The following is a 13263-nucleotide window of genomic DNA, read 5'->3' on the forward strand; positions in this document are numbered from 1 at the left end:
AACTAGCTACTTATGTGGAGTATGTCAAATTCAATATGATTGTCTTGTCAGAAGTGATTATTTGAAACATCCTCCCTTTATAGCAGCATGATCTTCTAGATAGCATAGCAAGGCAGCCACACACCCTTACTTAAAATCAAATAACATTATTTGTGAAAATTCACAAGCGTATTACTGTAATGCATAGTTATACTCATTGACGAAAGATAAACGCTATTCGTTGCAGGTTCCGGGTATATGTTGTGAGCATGCCAATTAAAACTTGGATCATTCATGTTCCCGTGCCTGGGCAGGATCTCTGAGGCTAGCCAGTTAGCTAGCTAACGTTTTATTCCAAATACTCTCGCCTTTTTGAAACGGGAGGAGAATGGCCCTGGCCTAGCTATCACACATTGACAGGGTGTTAAGGAAGTTACCCCTCTGGGCTGAATAGAATATTAGAAATGTAGTGCGGTCATTTGGAACGACACAAAAGCTCTGAATTCGTCGGACCCGGAGTGGCTCTTGTGGAAACCCGCCGCGCCACAGCTTCGACAGGCCGAGGCTGCGGAGATGAAGGAACAGATTCTACGGCCTACGAATCATTTTCCATTTCTGGAAAAATTGTCAGACGCTACAAAGCACTTTCAGTGAAACGTTAAAGGTATGTTACCAGTAATACTGTCCTCAATATGTCAAGTATCCTACTTCTGTAGATCAGTTAGCTAACGACGTCAATAACCAAATATTTTCCGAGCCCAGCATTAGCAAATGCTAACTAGCTACCTCGCCATACAGATTTATGCTGCTGCAATCTGAGATAGACTGTCGCCCGCCACTGTAAAAATGATGGGCCGTATACTTTTCTCCCTTTTGTGGCAAATGGCGTAGTTAGCTAGGTTTGCGTTACTGCATGAACACCCCCAATGGATGCGTATTGATTGTGTTCACGCTGTGGATGATTTGCATACAACCAATACTGTAATCATGGGGGGATGGGGGTGAAGGATTTCTTCAAATGGGATGGCAGAGAAACGGATGGGTCAAATAGTCGTCACCGAAAGCCTGCCAACACAGACAGCTCGTTGATCACCCCAAACCAATATGATTGACCCATTCTGGAAAGGGTAGTGGCGTTCTGCTGACCAGATAGAATGTTGAAAAAATAGACTGGTACTCGGACGCACCAGTTTAGATATTGTCTGCCTCCTTATAATACGTCTGAAATGAGGGCATTTGTTTGGATATATTTTAGTGTGTTTGTAGTGATGGATCATTAGGCAGGTAAACGGAACTGATGTAGCCTATCCCTCTAGAGCTTTAATCTGATGGATGGATAGGGTCATTTCCGTGTAAAACCCATGAGCACCAACATGTGAAATTTATAGGAGCATATCAAATTTGGTGTTAAACGAAAGCTAAGAGTATGTTTTGGGGAAATGGAGGCATAGATACGCTTTTCAACCATTTTCCATCGTAAAAATGTATTTAGGAATAAGCAAAAGCTTTGGTCACACAGATAGAAAAGGGGTCTTAAAAAACATCTACTAGGAAAAAGTCTTAAAAAGGGTTAGAAATACATCACAACACATGAATGTTAAAGTAAAGGCTCCTGCCAATTAATATTTAGTTTGACACAAATTATTTACCTTAAATATTGCCTAGTGTCTATTCATTCTGTTACCAAAAACCTACATACAGTTGCATTCGGAAAGTATTCAGACCCCTTGACTTTTTCCACATTTTGTTTTCCGTTACAGCCTTATTCTAAAATTGATTTGGAAAATAACAATCTACACACAATACCCCATAATGACAAAGCAAAAACTGTTTTTTAGACATTTTTGCAAATGTGTTACAAGTTGAAAAGGGAAATCACATTTACATAAGTATTCAGACCCTTTACTCAGTACTTTGTTGAAACACCTTTGGCAGCAATTACATCCTCAAGTCTTCTTGGGTACTAGCTTGGCACAACTGTATTTGTGGACTTTCCCCCATTCTTCTCTGCAGATCCTCTCAAATTCTGTCAGGTTGGATGGGGAGTGTCGCTGCACAGCTATTTTCAGGTCTCTCCAGAGGGTTCAAGTGTGGGCTCTGGCTGGGCCACTCAAAGACATTCAGAGACTTGTTCCCGAAGGCACGCCTAAATTGTCTTGACTGTGTGCTTAGGGTCTTTGTCCTGTTGGCAGGTGAACCTTCACACCATTCTAAGGTCCTGAACACTCTGGAGCAGGCTTTCATCAAAGATCTCTCTGTGCTTTGCTCTGTTCACCTTTCCCGTATGGATGGTGCCAGGTTTCCTCCAGATGTGACGCTTGGTGTTCAGGCCAAAGGGTTCAATCTTAGTTTAATCAGACCAGAGAATCTTGTTTCTCGTGGTCTAAGTCCTTTAGGTACCTTTTGGCAAACTCCAAGCAGGCTGTCATGTGCCTTTTACTGAGGAGTGGCTTCTGTCTGGCCACTCCATACAGGCCTGATTGGTGGAGTGCTGCAGATATGGTTGCCCTTCTGGAAGGTTCTCTCCTCTCCACAGAGGAACTCTAGAGCTCTGCCAGAGGAACCATTGGGTTCTTGGTCACCTCCCTGACCAAGGCCCTTCTCCCCCGATTGCTCAGTTTGGCAAGTGGTGGCCAGATCTAGGAAGAGTCTTGGTGGTTCCATATTTGTTCCATTTTAGAATGATGGACGCCAGTGTGTTCTTGGACTTTCAATGCTACACTTTTTTTTTGGTACCTTTCCCCAGATCTGTTCTTCGACACAATCCTGTCTCGGAGCTGTACAGACAATTCCTTCAACATCATGGCTTGGTTTTTGCTCTGACATGCACTGTCAACCCTGGGACCTTATATAGACAGGTCTGTGCCTTTCCAAATCATGTCCAATCAATTGAATTTACCTCAGATGGACTCCAATCAAGTTGTAGAAACATCTCAAGGATGATCAATGGAAATAAGATGCATCAGAGCTCAATTTTTTATTCTCTTAGCAAAATGTCTGAATACTTATTTAAATAAGGTATTTCTGTTTGTTTTTTTGCCCAGATTTTTTTTTCACTTTCATTATGGGGTATTTTGTGCACTGTTCCTCAAATAAATGTGTTTTAGTAAAATTTTCAGTGGCAATTGTTAAAAGTAGACTACATATTTAACTAGGCAAGTCAGTTAAGAACAAATTCTTATTTACAATGACGGCCAAACTCTTCCCCTAACTCAGACGATGCTGGGCCAATTGTGCACCGCCCTATGGGACTCATGATCACGGCCGGTTGTGATACAGCCCAGGATCGAACCCGGGTCTGTGGTGACGTCTCTAGCACTGCGATGCAGTTTCTTAGACCATCACTCGGGAGTCTGTTTGTTCAACTTTGCAATACTTTTTTTTTGCTTGGCATACATTTTAAAGTGAAAAAGTGAGTGCCAGCCTCACTCTGTTCCGTGGAATTGCCCATATAGTCGTAGCAGTGTTGTCTTCTGACCTGCTTCCTCTGAAGTCTATACTTTTGGGCTCTGATAATTATTCTGTTGTCTAAGGGGAAGTCTCTGTGAAACTGAGATTTTGCACATCTTCTAGGAAGCCATAACACACACTGTAGTAATGAATAGTTGAATAATAATTGTTTCCTTTTTCTGCAGTTATCAGAAGAGGACTTGAAGACGGGTGGAGACGGTGTATTTTCTTTTTTCTAAATTTAAATGTCTTTGCAGCAGGTGTTATCCCTCTGCACATTATTTTCAGACAATCTATTGCATCCTAGAAACAAGCCCTTTGTCATATTTTCTACGTGCTTATGTTCGTCACTGACATGGCAGACTAAGTTACTGAGATTTTCCACCCCGTCCACCGATCAATGTACCTTTGATTTTTCTTCATAAAAAGACCCAGTACAATATAAAACTGAATCCCTACACGAGAGCCAGGATGTCCGAGGCGTGGCAGCAGCACGCTGTTGCTCCTCCTCCGGTGGTGCACACCATACCACCAGGGGCGGAGAACGCGTTGGGCTGTGCTGTCTACGGTATCGTCCTGCAGCCTGACCCTGCTCTGCAGCAGTCACAGCAGCAGCACCAGCATGGCCAGCAGCACAGCCAGCAGCATGGGCAGCAGCAGCAGCAGCACCCTGCCCAGGTACAGCAGCCTTCTCTGCAGGTAGGGGGAGAGGGCGGCCACAAGTGTGGGGCATGCGGCCACGACATCTCTCACCTGGCCAACCCACATGAGCACCAGTGTATGGTGAGCCAGGACCGCTCCTTCCAATGCACCCAGTGCATGAAGATCTTCCACCAGGCCACTGATCTGCTGGAGCACCAGTGTGTGCAGGTAGAACAGAAGCCCTTTGTGTGTGGTGTGTGTAAGATGGGCTTCTCCCTCCTCACCTCACTGGCACAGCACCACACCTCACACAACAGCACCAACCCCATGAAATGCTCCATTTGTGAGAAGACCTACCGACCGGGCTCCTCTGGAAACACCACGCCCAGCTCCTCTGCCACCAACCCACAGCAGCCGTCTGCTGATGGAGCCTCTTCCAGTGGGAGTGCAACAGTGGGATCCTCTTCCTCAATTACATTTCCATCGGCCCGTGACAGGCCCTACAAGTGCTCTGTCTGCCAGAAGGGCTTCAGGCACCTGTCAGAGCTGGCCCGCCACGAGCGTGTGCACACCGGAGAGAAGCCCTTCAAGTGTGACACGTGTGACAAGAGCTTCAGCCAGTCCTCTCACCTGGCCCATCACCAGCGCACCCACAGCTCTGAGCGCCCATACAAGTGTGCTGTGTGTGACAAGAGCTTCAAGCACCGGTCCCACCTGGTGCGCCACATGTACGCCCATTCCGGAGAGCACCTGTTCAAGTGCAACCTGTGTGAACTGCACTTCAAGGAGTCTTCTGAACTGCTGCATCATCCATGCCACCCACAAGGGGCACGCCCCTTCCGCTGTGCCACCTGTGGAAAGGGCTTCAAGCGTCCATCAGACCTGCGGCAGCATGAGCGCACTCACTCTGAGGAGCGTCCCTTCCACTGTGAGGAGTGCCAGATGAGTTTCAAACAGCAGTATGCCCTGGTGCGCCACAGGCGCACACACAAAAACCCTTCTGACCGCCCTTTCAAATGCAACCTTTGCGACAAAGGCTTCCTGCAGCCATCCCATCTGCTGTACCACCAGCACGTCCACGGCATGGAGAACCTGTTCAAGTGCGCGTCCTGCCAGAAGGAATTCAGTCAGTCAGGAGAGCTGCTGCGCCACAAGTGCGGTGAGTCGTCCTCTTCATCTAGGGACACAGACAAGCCCTACAAATGTGACGTGTGCGGCAAGGGATACAAAAAGAGTTCGACACTGCAGCGACATCAGAACTCGCACTGCCAAGAGAAGCCCCTAAAGTGCTCCCTATGTGACCGCCGCTTCCTGTCATCCTCAGAGTTCGTGCAGCACCGCTGCGACCCGTCCCGAGAGAAGCCCCTCAAGTGCCCCGACTGCGAGAAGCGCTTCAAGTACTCGTCTGACCTGAATCGGCACAGGCGCGTCCACACCGGGGAGAAGCCCTACAAGTGTGCTAGCTGTGACAAAGGCTTCAAGCAACGGGAGCACCTGGCCAAGCATCAGAGTGTGCATTCCAGAGATGCCCAGTTCAAGTGTGTTTGGTGTGGAGAGCGCTTTGGAGACCTGGGAGCTTTGCAGGAGCACACAGTCCAGCACACAGCTGAAGGAGGGGGTTACCCTGTGCCACCTTGCATATAGTTATGCCCCTCCATTCTGTACAAGTTCATAGCAAACGTCCCTGTCTACCATTAATTTGCAGCACCCAGCTTAACACACTTGAACTGGGCATCTCTGGAGTGCACACTCTGGTGCTTTCCAGAGATGCCCAGTTCAAATGCTTTGGAGACCTGGGAGCCTTGCAGGAGCACACATCTGAAGGAGGGGGTTACCCGATGGTAGGTTACTCTGTGCCAACTTGCATATAGTCACGCCCCTCCCTTGTTTTCCAGTTCATAGCAAATGTCCCTGGCTAGCCCTAATTTGCCCCCAGCATATAGAATCCCTAACCTCACTTCCCATCTGAAACTGTTATCAGTCCCCCCTACCCCAAAATCCCATACAAATGATCATTGTCTCATAAAATGGAAGTCACAGCTTATCATTGTACTGCCAAGTGTCACTGCTTCAGGGCTACCATCTGAAGGACAGAGGAGAAGAAATCATCAAGGATATGTCTTTCACTTCAAACTCTAGGGTGGATGTTCTAGTCCAGGGCCCAGTTTCTGAAAAGCATCTTAAGGCTAAGTTAATCGTTAGAACCTTTTGTAGGAGCATCGTTCAATCTCTGAGCTGTTTCCCAAACCATCGTTATTGGCGGTGCACTTGAAAACGCTCGTAATCTAACTCCTGCCTCAGACCACTCGTAGAACAGCGAAGTGCGTCGTTAAATTATTTTTTCGTCTTCCTGCGTCACTTTATATACACAAGATCTCCACTAAACTTAGAATCACATGGTTTATCCCTCTCTGTGAACAAAGTTGACTACAAATGCACAGTTGCCAATATCTTTGCAATTGATACAAACAAGCAACGTATAAAAAGATGCTTCAAATGAAAACTGAGATTACTGCACTCAAATATACATACAGTAGGCTATAGTCCTATTTCAACCATATTGAAATACATTTTATGTTCAGTAAATTCAGTTATATTTTGCTAGCTGTACACTACTGTCTCATTTGTCTCAGTATACTGTATTTCATGATGTGTAGCCTAACGTGTGCAGTGATGTGCCAAATCAGTGATATTTTTTTTGGGGGGGGGGGCATTTTTATTGGCATTAGAATGGCATTAGAATAAGTCGCCTCAATATTTGCAGCGGTAGCGGAACTCATCCGTAGTCAGTATTGTGGAATACTTCTGTTTCGATCCTATCAGTATCGACACATGCTCCAACGATGCACTTAGCGACTGTTCTCTCTGTGTGGTGTTTTGCGTAACACATGTTATGTCTTCAGCCATTGTAGGAAAGATGAATCGTTAAAACACTCAGAAGCCTAAGTTCCACTGCTTTCGGGGAAACTGGGCCCAGGTCAATTACCTTCTCCTCTATCCTTGAATCAACTGCCCAAGAAGGAAAAAAGGAAAGAAATGTACATCACCACATTAGCCTACATTTCTGTCTATGAAAAGCTTTGTATTTGTACATAAGTTACCTTGTAGACTTGTATAGGAAAGGGAATGTGGACCAGTTCCCCTCAACCTGCTCGACAGGTCTGTAAGTGTTAAGGGTTGCACCATGACCCAGAACTCTTCTCTTGCCAAAAATGGTTGTCACTCTAGAACCCAACTACAGAGTTGCTGCATGCAGTAATGTTCCATACTCTTACCCAGGATAGACTTGAATTATTGCTAAGTTTCAGCAGTTGCTACAGTCTGCTGATGGCCTCTTGCTTTTTTTATTATTATTTAGGAATCAATTACGCTGTATCAACGCTGATATAAAATGTTTTTGTTGGGTGGGTCGAGATTATTGTGTATTGGTTACTTTTCCACAACCTCATATCACTGTAGTAGCAGTGTATGTATATACACTAAAATCAGACACCTCTTTACCCTTTGTGCTTTAGTATTTTTAAGCTTTTTATGTATAAGTATCAACTCCACAACTATTAGTGTTTGTTTTTTTTGTGTGTGTTTTTTTAAAACATGAGGGTTTATTGTGCTATTGTGAAATATTACATATGCTTGTGAGTGTATTTGGAAGTATATGTTTGTATCAAAACACCATTGTACTGCACCAGAATCCCAAAGGTGTGGCGATTAACCAGCTGAAGTTTCATCTCACTGCTATATAGAAATTGTATAGAAATCTATATTTCACACTAGTATACAGTTGATATTCCTACCGAGATCAGTGTAGACTCTGCTGAAAACGTGTAAAAACCTGATCAAGCTTCCTCTTACTACGTGTGTGTGTGTGTGTGTATATAGTACAGTATGTATGTTTACCAGCTCCACTGTCTGTTTCTAAAACGGCATTAGCTGTTTTGTATGTTACTATTTTTTATCATATGGGGACTGAAATGTTTTTTTTCTTCATTTAAAGTCATAGTTATGATAGATTGTATGTCAAGTTTCCAAGGAGAACATTGTCTGTAAGCCCTACAAGGATTCTGACCCCTTCGTGCTCCTTTTGAAATTTTAGGATGAATGATTGTTGAATCATGTCTGTGAAAATGGAATCCTGGCTGTGAAGTGGATTGTATAATACATACATTTGGGGTAGAATTTGTGCAGGTCTGTAGTTTTAGTTAACCCAATTTATGTCAGAGAAACTTATCTGCAGTATATTTGTGCAGGTCATGCTAACTTCTGGTTTTTATAGCCTTTAAAAAATATAAATAAAAGCTAGCATCCTTACCAAAATGGGCTGCTACAGCTTAATTGCAAAAATTATGGATTTACCCTCTCGTCTAAGTAGTAGACTTTTAAGTCAAATTCAGAATGGCTCAAATTGACCTCAATTTGGGTTTTTGATGTGTGCAGGTGTTTTTTAAAACATTTTTTGCAAGTGAAGCATTTCAAATGGTCATGTTTTGTCCCATTTGGTGGTGGATTTGTGGTTTGAGTGCAGTATTGACAGTGTTTTATGATGGGAGAAGGTAATGATCATTTTGAGGAAGGATTCTGATTCTTTTTATAATCAGATTCAGTTAAGACTGTTTGGCCTTAATCTGGGGTCAGGGTTAATTAGAAACCCATTCTACTCCAGATCTGACTGCCTCCATGTTGTTGATCTGTTCCTTGTACTCTGTTTTGTTTTCTCCATTGGCATCTGATGTAGGCTAACATTTGGTGTCATTTGTCTTTTGTCTGTCTTTTCTTAAATGTGTTCATGTCTTTCATCCGGCATTAAGACAACATAAAAGAGCAGTTAGGAATTTATTATTTTTGTAAAAGTACTGTATACGTTTTTGTCTTTCTCTTCAGTTTATTAATACCAAATTTATATAAACATTGTTTAAAATCTATATAAATATCTATATTCTTGGAAGGAGTTAACAGGGCCTTTGGGATGTAGGGGGGGTGTTTGTTTGATTGACGGAAGGGTCATTAGAAATGTGATTGACATGAATTTTGATCTAGTGTAGTGCAGAACAGTTAGCCCCTGCCTGTTGACCCTGTTTTCTCTGTTCTGTGCATGCTTGCTGTGTTAGTTCCTGTAATCTGTCTGTATTAGTGCTTCAGATAGCACTTATTCCTCTTATTGCTTTTTTTCAAATTGTAGTATGTGAATGACGTAAAAAAAAATGTTTAAAAAATTACGTGACAACGTACAGTATGTGTACATTCATGCTAAGATATCTGTATGTAGCATTCAATACACACAGCACTAACAAATAAACTTTTTTCATTTATAAATGGGGTGTGTCATGCGTGTTTAATTGCAGAGGGAACTGACCGGTATTCTTTTTGAAGTATATAGATTAGGTACATTCACTAAAATCACAAAATGTTCTCATTTGTAATAGGGTCTATAATGCTTGTTTAAATGCAGGTTATGACCTGTCCTTTATGCCACACGGTAGAAAGACGGCACTTACCATTTGATAATGGAGTACAGAAATATAACATATTTTCTGGTTAATAAATCAAATTTTATTTGTCACATACACATGGTTAGCAGATGTTAATGCGAGTGTAGCGAAATGCTTGTGCTTCTAGTTCCGACAATGCAGTAATAACCAACAAGTCATCTAACAATTCCAAAACTACTGTCTTATACACAGTGTAAGGGGATAAAGAATATGTACATAAGGATATATGAATGAGTGATGGTACAGAGCAGCATAGGCAAGATACAGTAGATGGTATCGAGTACAGTATATACATGAGATGAGTATGTAAACAAAGTGGCATAGTTAAAGTGGCTAGTGATACATGTATTACATAAGGATGCAGTCGATGATATAGAGTACAGTATATACGTATGCATATGAGATGAATAATTTAGGGTAAGTAACATTATATAAGGTAGCATTGTTTAAAGTGGCTAGTGATATATTTACATCATTTCCCATCAATTCCCATTATTAAAGTGGCTGGAGTTGAGTCAGTGTCAGTGTGTTGGCAGCAGCCACTCAATGTTAGTGGTGGCTGTTTAACAGTCTGATGGCCTTGAGATAGAAGCTGTTTTTCAGTCTCTTGGTCCCAGCTTTGATGCACCTGTACTGACCTCGCCTTCTGGATGATAGCGGGGTGAACAGGCAGTGGCTCGGGTGGTTGATGTCCTTGATGATCTTTATGGCCTTCCTGTAACATCGGGTGGTGTAGGTGTCCTGGAGGGCAGGTAGTTTGCCCCCGGTGATGCGTTGTGCAGACCTCACTACCCTCTGGAGAGCCTTACGGTTGAGGGCGGAGCAGTTGCCGTACCAGGCGGTGATACAGCCCGCCAGGATGCTCTCGATTGTGCATCTGTAGAAGTTTGTGAGTGCTTTTGGTGACAAGCCGGATTTCTTCAGCCTCCTGAGGTTGAAGAGGCGCTGCTGCGCCTTCTTTACGATGCTGTCTGTGTGAGTGGACCAATTCAGTTTGTCTATGATGTGTATGCCGAGGAACTTAAATCTTGCTACCCTCTCCACTACTGTTCCATCGATGTGGATAGGGGGGTGTTCCCTCTGCTGTTTCCTGAAGTCCACAATCATCTCCTTAGTTTTGTTGACGTTGAGTGTGAGGTTATTTTCCTGACACCACACTCCGAGGGCCCTCACCTCCTCCCTGTAGGCCGTCTCGTCGTTATTGGTAATCAAGCCTACCACTGTTGTGTCGTCCGCAAACTTGATGATTGAGTTGGAGGCGTGCGTGGCCACGCAGTCGTGGGTGAACAGGGAGTACAGGAGAGGGCTCAGAACGCACCCTTGTGGGGCCCCAGTGTTGAGGATCAGCGGGGAGGAGATGTTGTTGCCTACCCTCACCACCTGGGGGCGGCCCGTCAGGAAGTCCAGTACCCAGTTGCACAGGGCGGGGTCGAGACCCAGGGTCTCGAGCTTGATGACGAGCTTGGAGGGTACTATGGTGTTGAATGCCGAGCTGTAGTCAATGAACAGCATTCTCACATAGGTATTCCTCTTGTCCAGATGGGTTAGGGCAGTGTGCAGTGTGGTTGAGATTGCATCGTCTGTGGACCTATTTGGGCGGTAAGCAAATTGGAGTGGGTCTAGGGTGTCAGGCAGGGTGGAGGTGATATGGTCCTTGACTAGTCTCTCAAAGCACTTCATGATGACGGAAGTGAGTGCTACGGGGCGGTAGTCGTTTAGCTCAGTTACCTTAGCTTTCTTGGGAACAGGAACAATGGTGGCCCTCTTGAAGCATGTGGGAACAGCAGACTGGTATAGGGATTGATTGAATATGTCCGTAAACACACCGGCCAGCTGGTCTGCGCATGCTCTGAGGGCGCGGCTGGGGATGCCGTCTGGGCCTGCAGACTTGTGAGGGTTAACACGTTTAAATGTCTTACTCACCTCGGCTGCAGTGAAGGAGAGACCACATGTTTTCGTTGCAGGCCGTGTCAGTGGCACTGTATTGTCCTCAAAGCGGGCAAAAAAGTTATTTAGTCTGCCTGGGAGCAAGACATCCTGGTCCGTGACTGGGCTGGATTTCTTCCTGTAGTCCGTGATTGACTGTAGACCCTGCCACATGCCTCTTGTGTCTGAGCCGTTGAATTGAGATTCTACTTTGTCTCTGTACTGACGCTTAGCTTGTTTGATAGCCTTGCGGAGGGAATAGCTGCACTGTTTGTATTCGGTCATGTTACCAGACACCTTGCCCTGATTAAAAGCAGTGGTTCTAGACAAGCCTCTTGTTTTAGTTTCTGTCTGTAGGCAGGGATCAACAAAATGGAGTCGTGGTCAGCTTTTCCGAAAGGGGGGCGGGGCAGGGCCTTATATGCGTCGCGGAAGTTAGAGTAACAATGATCCAAGGTCTTTCCACCCCTGGTTGCGCAATCGATATGCTGATAAAATTTAGGGAGTCTTGTTTTCAGATTAGCCTTGTTAAAATCCCCAGCTACAATGAATGCAGCCTCCGGATAAATGGTTTCCAGCTTGCAGAGAGTTAAATAAAGTTCTTTCAGAGCCATCGATGTGTCTGCTTGGGGGGGGATATATACGGCTGTGATTATAATCGAAGAGAATTCTCTTGGTAGATAATGCGGTCTACATTTGATTGTGAGGAATTCTAAATCAGGTGAACAGAAGGATTTGAGTTCCTGTATGTTTCTTTCATCACACCATGTCACGTTAGCCATAAGGCATACGCCCCCGCCACCCTTCTTACCAGAAAGATGTTTGTTTCTGTCGGCGCAATGCGTGGAGAAACCCGTTGGCTGCACCGCCTCGGATAGCGTCTCTCCAGTGAGCCATGTTTCCGTGAAGCAAAGAACGTTACAGTCTCTGATGTCCCTCTGGAATGCTACCCTTGCTCGGATTTCATCAACCTTGTTGTCAAGAGACTGGACATTGGCAAGAAGAATGCTAGGGAGTGGTGCACGGTGTGCCCGTCTCCGGAGTCTGACCAGAAGACAGCCTCGTTTCCCTCTTTTTCGGAGTCGTTTTTTTGGGTCGCAGCATGGAATCCACTCCGTTGTCCTGTTTGTAAGGCAGAACACAGGATCCGCGTCGCGAAAAACATATTCTTGGTCGTACTGATGGTGAGTTGACGCTGATCTTATATTCAGTAGTTCTTCTCGACTGTATGTAATGAAACCTAAGATGACCTGGGGTACTAATGTAAGAAATAACACGTAAAAAAACAAAAAACTGCATAGTTTCCTAGGAACGCGAAGCGAGGCGGCCATCTCTGTCGGCGCCGGAAGTCGTTACATAATAGTGACTTGATGCATGATTGTTCAACCATTTTATAAACATGTTCCATATACTGCAAGTTAAACAAAAAACAGCTATATTTATATGCGGTTTTATCTCAGTTTACAAAAGAGTGATGGATTTATGACTGGTTTTTTGCTGCTTTGGATTATTGAATAAAGTATTAGGAAGCATGTGAGGGTTCACCGGGCATAAACTGGTCCCGCTCTTCAATCATCAATCAAATGTATTTATAAAGCCCTTCTTACATCAGCTGATGTCACAAAGTGCTGTACAGAAACCCAGCCTAAAACCCCAAACAGAAAGCAATGCAGGTGTAGAAGCACGGTGGCTGGGAAAAACTCCCTAGAAAGGCCAGAACCTAGGAAGAAACCTAGAGGATCCAGGCTATGAGGGGTGGCCAGTCCTCTTCTGGCTGTGC

At 44.6% G+C, this 13263-nt stretch overlaps 1 protein-coding gene across 1 annotated transcript; it reads left to right on the forward strand.

Moving 5' to 3' along the window:
- Window positions 1–281: 281 nt before the first annotated feature.
- On the forward strand, window positions 282–9381 carry znf319b (zinc finger protein 319b). Its single transcript, XM_024379228.2, has 2 exons — window positions 282–643; window positions 3615–9381. Exon 2 carries the CDS (start codon window positions 3901–3903, stop codon window positions 5713–5715), a length of 1815 nt encoding a protein of 604 aa, XP_024234996.2. The 5' UTR covers window positions 282–643; window positions 3615–3900; the 3' UTR covers window positions 5716–9381.
- The last annotated feature ends 3882 nt before the right edge of the window (window positions 9382–13263 follow it).

This window comes from Oncorhynchus tshawytscha, linkage group LG19, assembly GCF_018296145.1.
Source record: "Oncorhynchus tshawytscha isolate Ot180627B linkage group LG19, Otsh_v2.0, whole genome shotgun sequence".
NCBI lineage: Eukaryota > Metazoa > Chordata > Actinopteri > Salmoniformes > Salmonidae > Oncorhynchus > Oncorhynchus tshawytscha.

Excerpts from the sequence above, each read along its gene's own strand:
- znf319b (XM_024379228.2), top strand. The coding sequence starts at position 3,901 with ATGTCCGAGGCGTGGCAGCAGCACGCTGTTGCTCCTCCTCCGGTGGTG.